The sequence below is a fragment of the Macrosteles quadrilineatus genome, unplaced genomic scaffold, assembly GCF_028750875.1.
Source record: "Macrosteles quadrilineatus isolate MER2022 unplaced genomic scaffold, UCM_ALF_1.0 Scaffold_6__1_contigs__length_79288215, whole genome shotgun sequence".
NCBI lineage: Eukaryota > Metazoa > Arthropoda > Insecta > Hemiptera > Cicadellidae > Macrosteles > Macrosteles quadrilineatus.
Genome location: NW_026542599.1, coordinates 28,177,252 through 28,191,830, shown reverse-complemented (window position 1 = coordinate 28,191,830; position 14,579 = coordinate 28,177,252). Strand labels below are relative to the sequence as shown.

Below are 14,579 nucleotides of genomic sequence, written 5' to 3'. Positions count from 1 at the left end.
GCGACAGTGAAATAGTTGTGTACAATGTTTTGTGTATAAAGTTTTGTTTATATCCTGTACCAGTTTGGACTCTTTTGCATTCAAGTAAGCCTGCTATTCTAAAAAAATGCTGTTAAATGTATTTTTGTTTCAGTCTGTAAGAAGGAAGTACGAGTCACCAAAACTGCAGAAAGTCAGTTGCTCTCCAATCCTAGAGTCTGAACTAATTAAGAGCTTAGCTGGAGAGGAATGAAATGAACAACAATTCAGGCTCATGACTTGTCCTTGTGAACATTAGCTCTAGATTACTATAAGTCAATGCAATCAGTAGAAACACTTGGGTTTATGATTCAAGGCTAAATTCTGTGTTATTTTGTCATTGTATTTGTAAGTTTAAAGCTATTGTATTTTATTATTTATTACTCTAATGACCTATTGTCTACAGACATTTTACTATGCCTTCATTTCCAAATTTTATTTATGCTTTTATCTGTAATAAAACTCTCTAGATGGTATTATTTCATTGTTTTGTCTGTAAGTTTTTGAAATATGTAACCTGTGGTCATTGACAATTTCCCCTGTCATATTCAATTTCCAAATCCTATGTATAAGTTTTTATCTGTAATAAAACATTTTATGTAAATTGTTCTATTTCATTATTTTGTAAGATTATTGTTTAAAGTGTAATTTTAAAAAATGTGTGAAATGTATTTGACTCTTGACTAGTATAAGGTGTTATTTATGTTGTATTGTTATATGTATATATTTACTGTATTCATCTTTGACTGTAGACATGTTGTAGGCTTAAGAAGACGACTGTTGATATTTTCACTTCAATAAACTAGTCCTTCAACACTAGTATAAGTGGCTGCTATGCTTCTACATCCAAAGATAATGGTTGGAGAATTTTTTTGTGTTGTACTAGAAAGTATGAACAAGTAATTTTTTTTTTCTTATGTTAGACGGAATTTGTAGTCCTGGAAATTTTGAACCAAGGAATCCTGAAATTGTCCTTAATTTTATTTTGACGGGAAGCTGGACACCCTTTATTATTAAAAACTCAAGTTTTATCACACAACTATTAAAAATTACAGTGAGGTTCTAGGTGGCTTAGACTGTTTGTGCTTTTGTTGCTTTGTAATTTTTGTAGTTTTGTGAAGAATACCCACCAAGAAACACTGTAGGTTACTACAAAAAAAAAAATAAAAAAAAGCATACAGTGTTTTCAAATATATATTCAAAATGTAAAATAATCAGCATATTCTTGATACGTTACCTGATATACTAATTTCATTCTATCACAAGATTATTGGCATTTGAGTTGGACTAGCGTTTTACTAAACGAATGTGGTTAATAGCATTCAATAAGTTATGTAAATTGTAGTGGCAGTGACACTATGTTTCTCTGCAATCTTCAAAATCATAAAATGCGATTTTGGAACTAGTTTAGGTTACTGTGCATATTTACTTTGACCTAAACTTGTTGGCCCTTTTGTATCTCTCAAATATATCAGTGGAAATTTTAGTGACTTGTTATTTGACTCCTCGGCCTCTATATTGTATATTTTTCTATAACATAAAGAGGACTTTTTAGTTTGAATCAGACTTTTAAGTGGCTTCTGAATGGAGTTTATAAAAAAGGGAATTTCAAGAATTTTTTTTAGTGAGTTTTTAGGCACTAAAAATATTAAATTGTGGATGATTTTAAATTAAATATTTCCCACACACTCGATTCTCAATGAGACAACTTTGGACAAAAAACCATTAATACAACGATTTAACAAGTTTATTTGAAGACTTGCTGTTTCAAATGTATTTTCTTTCATTTTTGCTCAAATTTGTAATACCATTGTAATACTCTGACTTTACAGCAGACAAAGAAGGCTTTATTGAACTATCTCATCAAACCAATTGTCTTAATCTATTTTGTTATTTAATTACCATCTGTGGCTGATTCCCATTAGTTCATCAAAATACATTTCCCTCTTCAAGAACAAACAACAGGGTGTCTAGTAGTCGGGAATTAGTATTGAATTTCAAAATGGTATTGAAAAGTCGGGATTTAGTCTTGAATTTGATTTCAAAGTCGGGAATTTTCATAATTTTGCCGCGATCGTCGTCTTGCGTTTACGTAACCGCGAAAGCCAGTGATGATGATGTCTACACGGCATCGGGAAATGTTCACGATTTTGCCGCGATAGTAGACGACGACGATGACGTTTCCGTGACCGCGGGAGATGACGATGACGTTTCCGTGACCGCGGGAGACGACGATGATGTCTACACGGCCGCGGGAAATGTTCATGATTTTGCCGTGATCGGGGACGACGACGATAACGTTTCCGTGACCGCGGTAGATGACGATGACGTTTCCGTGACCGCGGGATACGACGATGATGTCTACACGGCCGCGGGAAATGTTCATGATTTTGCCGTGATCGCGGACGACGACGATAACGTTTCCGTGACCGCGGGAGATGACGGTGATGTCTAAACAGCCGCGGGAAATGTTCACGATTTTGCCGCGATCGCGGACGACGACGATAACGTTTCCTTGACCGCGGGAGATGACGGTGATGTCTAAACAGCCGCGGGAAATTTTCACGATTTTGCCGCGATCGCGGACGACGACGATGACGTTTCCGTGACCGCGGGAGATGACGATGACGTTTACGTGACCGCGGGAGACGACGATGATATCTGCTCGGCCGCGGGAAATGTTCATGACTTTGTCGCGATCGCGGGAGAGTACGATGACGTCTCCGTGACCGCGGAAAATGACGATGACGTTTCCGTGACCGCGGGAGACGACGATGACGTTTCCGTGACCGCGGAAGACGACGATGACATTTCCGTGACCGCGGGAGACGACGATGACGTTTCCGTGACCGCGGGAGACGACGAAGACGTTTCCGTGACCGCGGGAGACGACGATGATATTTGCTCGGCCGCGGGAAATGTTCATGATTTTGTCGCGATCGTGGACATCAACGATAACGTTTCCGTGACCGCGGGAGATGACGATGACGTTTACGTGACCGCGGGAGACGACGATGATATCTGCTCGGCCGCGGGAAATGTTCATGACTTTGTCGCGATCGCGGGAGATGACGATGACGTTTCCGTGACCGCGGGAGACGACGATGATGTCTACACGGCCGCGGGAAATGTTCATGATTTTGCCGTGATTGCGGACGTCAACGATAACGTTTCCGTGACCGCGGGAGATGACGGTGATGTCCAAACAGCCGCGGGAAATGTTCATGATTTTGCCGCGATCGTGGACGATGACGATGACGTTTCTGAGACCGCGGGAGACGACGATAATGTCATTGATGGCTACAAGGCCGCGGGAAATGTTCATGATTTTGCCGTGATAGCGGACGACGACGATCACGTTTCTGTAACCGCATGTCTAAACGTACGGTACGCGGAAGATTTCATGATAAAAAAAAACATATTTGCTAGTTAGAATTTTTTATTGCTGCATTATTTCTTTACCTTAAAACACCACATTATCATAATACTACTTTATGACAAAGACAGTGGTTGGTGTAGTATTATTCAGAAAATTTTGTTAAGCAATAAAAGTTGGTATCGGTATCAAGAATCGAGAATCGATACATTTTGGTATCAACAACCACTAATTGTTGAAAAAACTAGTCTTGAAAAATCTGGAATTAGTCTTGAAAAGTCTGGAATTAGTCTTGAATTTTATAATGGAAATAAACTAGACACCCTGAAACAAGCAATACTTGTGAAAGGATTTAGATTAGGCAAATTAATGACTTCCCAAGTACGAACATGCATGGTCATAGAGCTTTTTTTAGTTGAACATGACTTGTCTAAAACGTCTTCATTGGCCTGCCTCTTTCTGATAAATGATCCAAAGAAAAGAAACTTTCTACAATTCTGGACCTTGTGTTCAGCAGTGCTATTTTTTCTTATTAGTATGTTCATAATATATGGAATTAACAGTTAAAATCAATACAACCGACAGTTTATGAGAAAAAAACAAATTTATTCATGAAAAACAAATATGACAAATTAATTAAGGTAAAATAATTCAGTTAATATCAACTATTATTTCACTCACTGATCAGGTATACAAATGTTTGGGCACTTCTACACGGGGTAGGGAGTTGAAATTTGTCACACTTTTTGGTCTTGGGCCCAATGCCCAGGGGGAATTCCAAAAGGTCACATTTTCAAATTATGACCCCCTCTGAATTTCAAATTCCCAAAGTTATTTTTATAGAGATTAACATTTAAAGTTACCGACTTTAGTACGTCCATCTAGAAACGTGCTATAGAGACCTGTGAAATTTAGCAGCATTGTAAAACGTGATTTTAAATCAAATCTCTTGGGAGCATAACCTGTACCTCTTAACTTCTGCTCTTTGAACTGTCAAATTTAAGTATTTATAGCTGACTTTAAATTAGTTGATATATTTACATTCTTTCAAAATGTAAACATGGAAAACTTTAAAGCCCATGGGGCGTAGCCCAAGGAAAATATAAAAATTAAATTAAATAATATGGCATTGTCATCCATTTGTGAGCTATGTTTCAAATTTCAAGTCCCTAGCTCATCAGGAACTTTGTTTGGAATTGATATCAAAATTTGTAGGACAGCGAGCTAATAAAAACAAGCCCATGGGGCGTAGCCCAAGGGAAATATAAAAATTAAATGATATATTATTGCATTGCCATCCATTTGTGAGCTATGTTTCAAGTCCCTAGCTCATCGGGAAGCATCAAAATTTGCAAGAAAAGATTGCATTGTCTTCCATTTGTGAGCTATGTTTCAAGTTTAATTTATCTACCTCATCGGGAAGTTAGTATAAAATTGATTGCAAAATTTGTACCGGACAAGAAAGCGAGCTAATAAAAACGTTTTAAAATGGGATGGAGTCTACAGTCTATTTGTTTTGGTTAGTACTGTACATCCATAGATAAAACGGACTATGTTTTATATATGGTACATTTTGATCAGCATCACACATATGCAATACAATACAAGTACCCCATGTTATTAAATTACCTGATAGCACAAAAATACGTCAAATGACACTAACTTGTTGGATATTCTATGCTACTTTGTCTCATATTATTTATTATTGTGATAATTTCAATACAATCGATTTACTATACACGATTATATACAGCGATAATATTAGCATATATTAGTATGATAATACGGAGAAACATTGATGTTTTCTTCTATTGTCCATGAGTTTGATTCCCGCCTTCCCGCCAAAAGGAAAAGATGGGTGGGAAATACTAAAATATTATTAATCAATTTACCATGGGAAAAACTTTAGGTCTAATACTAATGCAAATAAACTAATACAGACCAATTAATTAACATTTTCCACACATTCCATCTCGTGAATTTAATTATTTAAAGAATGTTCTTAAGAATAATAAATGTGTTGGAAGACTCTGTTCCCGCCATCAGCTTTGTGCTATGTGCTTTTTACAGGCCTTTGTTACATTCTAGAGATGGGAATTATCGTTCACTTGGTGGAGTCGTTCACTCCGGAGTTATTGAGTTGTCGGAACTAGTTCCGCGGAGTAGTTCCAACTCCGTTTAGAAGAGCGCTGAACACCGGACTATCGGAGTGAGGAGCGCTTCCATTCAGACTCACTCACTAACCATTTTGGTGCAGCGCTCATAGTTCCAGTAGTCTATCGTTCCTCTTCGCATCACCTCTGGATGATAGTTCCTGGTTCCATTCCAGTAATCGTTATTGAACAAGCGGAATGAATAATTATTAATCTAGGCTAGGATAGGACCATAGTTTTTGTTTTTAGTGTCCGGAGTGAGAAATTATGAAACAGTAGGGCAGTGAGTGAGTCGTTCCAGTCGTATTCTTGTGATGTTAGGTGTTCCGCTGCTCCCCTCTCATTAGTCGATTACTGTTCATTATAGCCTACATTCATTTTAAACAGATTTTCTAAAATTTTAAATATTTATTTACTACAACAACTTTTAATTTATTACATAATGTATCTTAACCAATGACGGTCTCTTGACTATCTTTAGTTCCGAGAGGAACTAACTCCGATCCAAGAGCCGGAGTTGGACTTGTCGTTCCGGAGTTGGAGTAGTTCTTTCGGAGTAGTTCGTTCCGGAGTTACTCACCTCTATTACATTCGTCAAGTAAAGTAAAGTAAACATTGTCTGCGTTCGCGTTGGTGTGTTGTGAACCTGGAAAGTGGAAATTGTCAGTGATTTAATTTAGTGTTATTATTTCAAAATGGGTTGTGCGGATGGAGGAGAAGATTTGTTAAAGAAACATCAAGACTTGTGTCATGCATTGAACATGGATAAAGAAACGGCTTACGTAGCTTGGCAAAGCTATGACAGTATAAGGCAAAATTACACATTGGAGGTTGGTTTACTACAGACATTACAACCCTTTACTAACTTACCTGAGGCATATTTTTATCCCTTTCAAGGTTATTTTGCAAATTGTGTACACTTCTTATGCTTTTAGTTTCGTTAGTTGTATGAATTATGAAGTTCATGTCAAAGTTTTGGTTTCTGAATAATCGGCTGGCTTCCATAGGCCTAGGTAAATTGATACAACAACATTAAAATCTTTGTCTCTCTGTTCTTATCTCGTTTTAAGTTAGGTATTTTTACCATGTCCACTTCTTGACTTGTCCTAAGTTACTGCATTATCTGTATGCCTAAAGGAATCAAATCTACCTATTGTCTATTATTATTAAGTTAGTCTATCATTATGAGATGGGGACGCCACCGAGGTGCCTATTTTTACCCAAATATGAGTGGATTTTGAGTGTATAATAAAAGTAGAATGCTGTAAGATGATCTTTGTAGCTTTGTAACTGATTAAGATCAGCTGTTTCATTAATCAGGATAATTTATTATTTTAAGCCCGGAACAAGTTAAAGCTGTTGGCCCGCCCTACGTTCGGGAATTGAGTACCGGTATAGTCAATTAAAACTGAATAAAATTCAGAACAGCTAGGTCTAGTTTACACGCACAACTTAAAGGCAAACTCTGGCAGTTTTAATAGGAAAGTCATCTTGTAACTTAAACAAATGTCATACCTAACTTATGTCCACCTAGGTCTATTTCTTTAATCCGATTATCTAGGCCCATAGGATGCCTTTTAATTCTGATAATTTTACAATAAAACAGCTAGACTTAGTTTAAGTTATTGTGTCGATTAAAAGCCTTGATGTGAGATTGGTGGCCGATTCGCTCGGAAGATGACTGAGGGCTAAGTTATGGCCCTAATGCAATGAGTTTGAGGGTAAAGTGCTGAAGTGGGTTATGGAATGTGAAAATTGCTGTGAAATCCTTTTTCTTTTGTGGTCTTCTGTAAGAAGTCTGGGTAGGCCTACCTGCCAATAGCCTAACATAATTTCTTCAGAACTTTTTCACGTACATTTTTGAAACCTCCTAGCCTATTTTCTCTACTTTAACCACTATCATTGCATGAGGGTCATAAACTCCAGTCACGATTCAAATGTCAGCATCGGATATGTTTCTTGCGATAACAAATGTAGCACTGATCTTCTCTCACATTCGGTGGGAGATTTTATAAGCTTAGTTTACAAAATTTGTAATTTACAGCAAAGCATTCATGTCAGCTACAGAGCTGGAAATTGTGTCATTCTGTTCACAAATCATGGCAGTAAAGGGTGAAGAGCCTTGTTGCGGCGTACAACCAAACTGCTTAGCCTACGCAAAACCGGCCCTTAGTTTAAAAACCACCCTCGTAGTCTATTGTTTTATTCTTAAAATTGTTGTCCATAAAATAAGTTTCTCTCTTGACTAAATGGCCTATTTAGATTAACTATTACATGCTTGTTTGTATAGGGTGACCAGCTTCATTGGCTAGGCTGCTCTCTATATGTGGCTTGCCGAAAGTCAGTAGCCCCAACTGTTTCTAAAGCTTCCACTCTGGTAGAAGGAAATCTTGTAAGCTTAACACGGTTACTGAGGTTATGCAATCTAAGGTAAGTAGACATGTTTTAACTATCATGCTAACTTGTAACAAGTAGGCCTATTATTGTTAGTTAAAATTCTTATTTCTGCATTGTTAGGCTTAGTTGTTTACCATATAAGCTACTCCATATTTAAAAAAAATAAACTAGGCTATGTTAAGTTAATAAATCTTGGTCAAGTTTGGTTTCACATTAGGTACCTACCTTAGATTAATATTCTAATAGCCTATGCGGGAATTTGTTCAAAATCAAAGTTTGTAAAATGGGGTTGGATTCCAATGTTATTCATTAGGCTATAGAGGAATAAATTATGAACTTAATTAGGCCTAGGGTATAATGAATGTCTATTAAGTCTGATCTTAAGGCCTGTTAAAAATATTATATTGGATTATCTTTTTTGTTGTGGTCTGAATCCTAAGGAAGATATTCGTCTCTTTCCCTACCGGTATGTAAGTATTTGGCCAGCTTTGAGGTCTTCTTAAAAGGGGTCAGGGTAGGCTAAAAACCTATATGCTACCTATATCTGCTTATCACTATAGCTTTTTGATTCGAAACTGGACCCAGCTGTCCTTGATCAGTGTGCTTTTAATAAAATGGTTCTGACTAATGAAACAGCTGGTCTTGGTAACAAAGCCCACTAGCACTTAAGAAAGTTTTCTTTTTTATATGAAGAGCGCCATATTTAGCTCATGAAAATAAATAAATTTTTAAACAAATTATGAACACGGTCACGAAACATTTATCTTACTAATATTATAAATGTGAAAGTTTGTTTAAAGTTCAACGCATAAACCACTGGACGGATTAGGCTGAAATTTGGCATGATGCTAGCTCACAATTCCGATTAACATAATATTCTTATCTCAAAAATCCACTCAGGCTCCGCCCCAGTGGCTCTGTAGTTCCCCATGTTAACCTTATAAGTATTCATATTTAAAGTGATAAAGAATTTAGTCAGCTGTTTCAACTAAAAAAGTTGGTTCTATGATATGCAAAAGTATTAAAAAGTTATAAGATTAACAAATAGGGTGCAGCACTATATATATATATATATTTTCATTTATATGTAAAAAGCTAATTTGAACTAAGCGGCAACAAAAAACTGTGATACGCAATGAGAACTGTCAAAGTAGGATTGTTGTCATGAATAATTTGTGTTTCTTTGCGAATTTTTAATAATTTTTTATTATTTATTGTTTAGGTGAAGTGGTAGAACATTATGGCTATGGTAGATTTTTAATACCATAGTATACCGTAAATTTAAAGAAGCAAATTTTATCAAACTGTGTCCTCCCCCAGCTTAAGTATAACTGCAATAAGCTTTTTAAACTTATATGCCAACCCTGTACGAAGGACGGGTACTCTGCTAGTGGTAACTTAACTAAAATCCAACCACTAAAATGTAAAATCATGCCTATTATAAAAGCCTAGATTATAATACTGTGCATTGAATTTTCGCATTGATCAAAATAATGATCAACTCTTGGTCTGATGGAATTTGAAGTATGACACCGTCAGGGGAAGTGTGGTAGAGAGGACACAACCTGAGGTGATAAGATAACAGACGTATACCTACTGCACTGACCACCGGCAGTCTGGACTCTGACTCTGCCGGGTTAGTGTTGTCTGTTATCAACCGATCAGTTATCATAAAAATGTTTTGTGCCCATGTTTTTATTGAGTTTAAATGTGTATGTGTTTATTTTTATGTACTAAATATGACTCTTCATGTGAAGAAAGAAAATGTCCTTTTACAGCCTGATGATGGCCCACATAGGATACATGTAATATGTGCCCACCACTGAAGTTGTTTATCATTAGGAGAAAGAGCAGAGGGCCTAGAATTTATCCTTCGGGGACTCCATGTTCAACCAACAGTTCACCAGAAGAAGCACCCCTGACCACAATAACTTCCAATTTCTCAAGGATGACTTGACGGTCTCCAGTACGACACCAGTTGCTCACAATACCATGTGAACTACACTGTAACTATTAATCTTCACCCTGTCATATTTATTTGTTTCAGCTTGTTACAATTTTTTAACAAATCAAAAAAGTGGGCTGACATGACGAATCTCTCTCCTGAATTCCGAGACAAGTTGAACCGCCTGGAAAGGAACTACAATGTGTCAAATGTGATATTTAAGAAATTCCGACTAATGTTTAATGACATGTTTGTGGAGCCAACGATTGATCAACCCCGGCAAAACAAAACTAAGAAACAAAGGTTCATAACTTTATATTTACAAGCTTTAAATTATACTAAGTTTATGGGCTAATGGATCTAATAGGCTTAGTAACGTTATTTCTTTATTTGGATATATTACATTTTCGCAATCAAACAACCCAATGTATTTTTCATTGATGTTTTGTTACAATCCAGAAGGAAATGACAAAATATTTGTAGATCTAATTAAGTAAATATTTAAGTACCGGTACAGTTGGTTCTTGATAATCCAAGAACCACGGGATTGAGAGAGTTCGGATGACTGAAAATGTTGGATACCATAAAATAATATGGCTTGTTTACATTACTCTGTAAGCTAAGCAAATATTGATAAAATCAACTTGTTTATACACCTATACCTAACACGTCATTAAAATACAGTAGAACAACCTCTCATATCTGACCTCGGCATAGCGAACTCCTCTGGATATCCAACCTAGCGTCCAACCGTCTACCTGTTACTTGATAGGCGGTAGCACCGAGTGTGTTTGGTTAACCGAAAGGACGATCACGGGTGTTGCCGTGATCGCAGGAGACGATGAAAGTGTCACCGAGACCGAAGGATATCCTCACGGATTTTGCCGTGATCGTGGGAGATGATGACCAGTGTCACCGAGACCGAAGGATATCCTCACGGGTGTTGCTGTGATCGTGGGAGATGATGACCAGTGTCACCGAGACCAAAGGATATCATCACGGGTGTTGCTGTGATCGTGGGAGATGATGACCAGTGTCACCGAGACCTAAGGTCATCCTTACAGGTGTTGCTGTGATCGCAGGAGATGATTACCAGTGTCGCCAAGATCGCACGATATGCTCCTAATGATATCCAAATTTTGACTGTTCTATGAGGGCTTCTACGGACACCAATTTTTACTATTAGAATACAAATTACTCATTTAGCTTGATCAAAATGTGTTGGACTAACTTATCTTGTGTTGGATTATCAAGTGCCAAAAACGATTTGGGTTTCAAGTTATTCTTAGTATATGAGCCTGAATTAAAACAAATAGCCTTATCTAAAAATTATTCATTGCAATAGTCGAAACAATCTTGCTTCTAACACATATGTAACATATTTTATGTATTACATGTTAGTTTTTTACTTGGAAGTACCGGTAACCTTTAGGTGTGCCCTTTCAATGGCCATTGACAATGTATATTATTGTGTCGTAGGACTTTGCCTTGCACGTCGAGTCGGTTGTTTGACTTTGTCTGGACACTTTATGTAAGTGTGAAATCAGAGAACCCGGACAGTAGTGATGACCTTGTCAGTTGTGTACATCTGCTCCTGTCATGTTGCGATCTCATCTTCGCTAACGCTGTGATGGCTGATCGTACGGACCTGATCAACAATAAGTTTCCAGGTAATTAACATCAGCAGTATGTCTAATTAGCAGTTAAAATACAGTTAGAAAATTACCATTAATAAGGGAATTTAAGGTGGGAAAAGTAAAAAAGGTAGGCCTACTGCTCTGAAACGGTTCAAAGTAAAAGTCAAAACATGCTTTATTCATTGTTTTGCCTAGCATTGAATGTGTTGTACTTTCTTAAAACTAATCCTCATAACTACAATTTTATATTTTTTTTGTTATGGGTGAAACTTGTGTTTAAATTATTCTTAAGCCTTACAGTAGTCATATTATGTAAAATGCAATGCAAGTGTTTTGTTAAAGGTGTTCCAAAAAATTATGGAGAAAGATGTTATAAACCGCCTACTGAACCACCATGCGTTATGTACCACCTTTGTCAAAAATACGCAAGTGGTCTGGTAGAAGCAAAGAGAATGAAAGAGTATTTCTGGAAAAACCACATGAAGAGATTCTTTGACAGAAAGGTACTGTGTTGATATTTTGTTTCTTTGTATGTTAGCCGTTTTGTTAAAGGCAGTTTGTGTTATAAATTGTTTAGCTACATTAATGTCAAGAGTTGTTTTATAAACTCGGCAGATTTTTTCAGTGCTTGCTCTACAAAGAACTGTTGATATTAATTGTGTACGCAGATACCTGTACCAGACTAACAAACCAAAAGTAGACTTCTCATCCCATTGTAAATTTTGAATCTCATTTTTCTTGTCTGACACTGATCACTACTGTCAACAACAATTGTATTTATATTATTTTAGAGTTAATTTTGTGATTAGTGCTTTAGTGTTTGGTTATATAACTAGGGTACGAGTTATTATTTATGATTATATAGTTTTATTTGGTTAAACAAGGTTTTAAATGACTGAAATTACCAGAAACAAATTGTAAACAAAGCACAACCTCTATAGTGTACCGGACAGAACTAACAATAAACTAGGCTTCAACAGTTGTTCCTATGTTTGATATAAGCCTGTAGGCTACTTTGCTGTGAAAATTATATAGAGTTAATCTATATATCTAATTCCGTAAGCCCAAAACTTTACAATGAAATTGTGAGCGAACGGGAGGCCGTAGAAAGCTGGGAGAGGTCTCATTTTAAAGGTCTGAGCATGAAATTTTGGGGAAAATTATTCATTTTTCTTAATTATGCACCAAAAGGTTGTTACGGAATAAAACAATTCACATTTAAATAGCATGGGAATCTAATTTTATGTCTTTTTATTTAGTGCAAACACAGCTGTGATTATATAAATTGAAAAAATATAACCACACCTGAATGTGCATTATTTTGTTATTGTAAAATTGTTAGTGAAGTAGTAAACAGCACAAAGTGAAAATTAGATAAAATCTTTTGAACAAAAAATTTGATACTTTTAACTTAAGAAAGCTATATATCTTTACAATGGTTTGCACAGTAATAATGTATAATGTCGGAAGACTACCACTCAGAGGTATTTTCCTCAAAATGAGAACTACAGGGGCCAGATTTGGCACGGTATTAATGGAAGAAGAATGAATGAGCATCGGATGATCATGAAGTTATTCCTGTGTATAGATTACCGAAGTTATTCCTGTGTATAGATTACCACTTTTAAAAGAGATTGCATAACACAGCGTAGCGCCAATGAACGATGGATGCATTCATTGTGGTGCATTGCGCAATTTGATTTGGTGAAATTGTGGCGCAAGGCCGAACCTTCACAAAAGTTGGCATTTATTTGAAAATCCCAGTGTTTACCCATGGTCAACTTTATGTTGCTTTTATATGTGTAAAGAGGGTAGATGATGTTAATAGTACTAGAACCAAATAAAGGCCAAGGAATAGACCAAAATGGATACTATACAACAAATGTTGTTTCAGAGAGATTTTGTTATAGAATTAGCATTTTACAATTTGGATGATGACATTATCTCTATATGTGTTTTTCTAAGTGAATTTGTCTATCTTTAAAGAAATCTATATACATTTAATTAATAGTCATGAAGATTGTTATTGGAAAATGTTCCTTAGTTGTATTATGATTTGAAAGTTTATATCATAAACACACCACATGTCCTTTGGAATTTGTATTTTAAATAGAGCAGACATCAAAACGCATATGCAGGTATGTAATAACTATTATAGATATCATAATAAAAAAAAAACTAAATGATAATTCAAGATAGGGTAACCCATGAGACTAATAATTTGTACAAAATAATTACTAGAATATAGGGGCTATTGCCCCTACAAGCCACTAGTTCAATATAAATCTAAAATGAAATTTTTTTTTTTTTATGTCTCTTTCCCATGTTAAAATTAAAAAGCTAGGGAGCTGAGTGGATATGCCCATGAATACTTGAACAGAACCGGTATGGATCATAAAGATAAACATAAACAAATGACGTTTTTGGCCCGAAAATAAACATTATTCAACATTTCTTAAATGAAACTGTCTAAACCATAATGCTATTAGTAGAGAATTCAGGCCAGCGACATCATTTGTTTATGTTTATGATCCATACCGGTTCTGTTCTAGCAATAAGAAAGCAAAACCCATGAAAAAAGTTAGTAGCTTTTTGATGGTTTGAAATAGGGTCCAGCTATCCTTTATCATTTCCTTAATCATAAGCTGATCTTAAGTCAATAACAAAGCTAAACAGATCATCTCACAACATTTTACACCCATCTTGCATTTAAATTCAACTAAAAGAAAGCACATAAGTGACATCGCTGTTTTAAAATAATTAACTAAAGTACTGTAATGATATCGTTACTTCAAAGGCTACTTGATCCATACATAAATAAAAAGGGGCCAATAATCCAACCCTGAGTTATACCAATTATCATTCTCACAACAAAAAATCAATAGCATTCCAAAAACTTAAAATGTCTACACACGCACCTCTTCTTCTTGGCCGAGAGTGATTCTTGCCCACTATCCGAGTCGCTGTCTGACATGCTGGAATCACTGGAGTCGCTGGAGCTGGAGCTAGAGCAGCTGGAACTGTCACTGGCCACTCCAGTGTCTTGGTTCAGG

The 14,579-nt window shown here is 36.2% G+C and overlaps 2 protein-coding genes across 2 annotated transcripts in view; both read left to right on the top strand.

Moving 5' to 3' along the window:
* Positions 1 to 1,502, top strand: part of LOC128996352 (G2/mitotic-specific cyclin-B2-like) — a 33,271-nt gene extending 31,769 nt beyond the window's left edge. Inside the window, exon 8 of the mRNA XM_054421624.1 lies at positions 134 to 1,502. Within this exon, the coding sequence (XP_054277599.1) occupies positions 134 to 232 (99 nt within the window). The 3' untranslated portion in view covers positions 233 to 1,502. The remainder of the gene's footprint in view (positions 1 to 133) is intronic.
* A 4,690-nt stretch (positions 1,503 to 6,192) lies between these two features.
* The window catches only part of LOC128996297 (retinoblastoma-like protein 1), a 43,081-nt gene continuing 34,694 nt past the window's right edge, over positions 6,193 to 14,579 (top strand). The window contains exons 1-5 of the mRNA XM_054421523.1: positions 6,193 to 6,377; positions 7,838 to 7,977; positions 9,992 to 10,192; positions 11,369 to 11,559; positions 11,869 to 12,029. Of these exons, the coding sequence (XP_054277498.1) occupies positions 6,243 to 6,377; positions 7,838 to 7,977; positions 9,992 to 10,192; positions 11,369 to 11,559; positions 11,869 to 12,029 (828 nt within the window). The 5' untranslated portion in view covers positions 6,193 to 6,242. The remainder of the gene's footprint in view (positions 6,378 to 7,837; positions 7,978 to 9,991; positions 10,193 to 11,368; positions 11,560 to 11,868; positions 12,030 to 14,579) is intronic.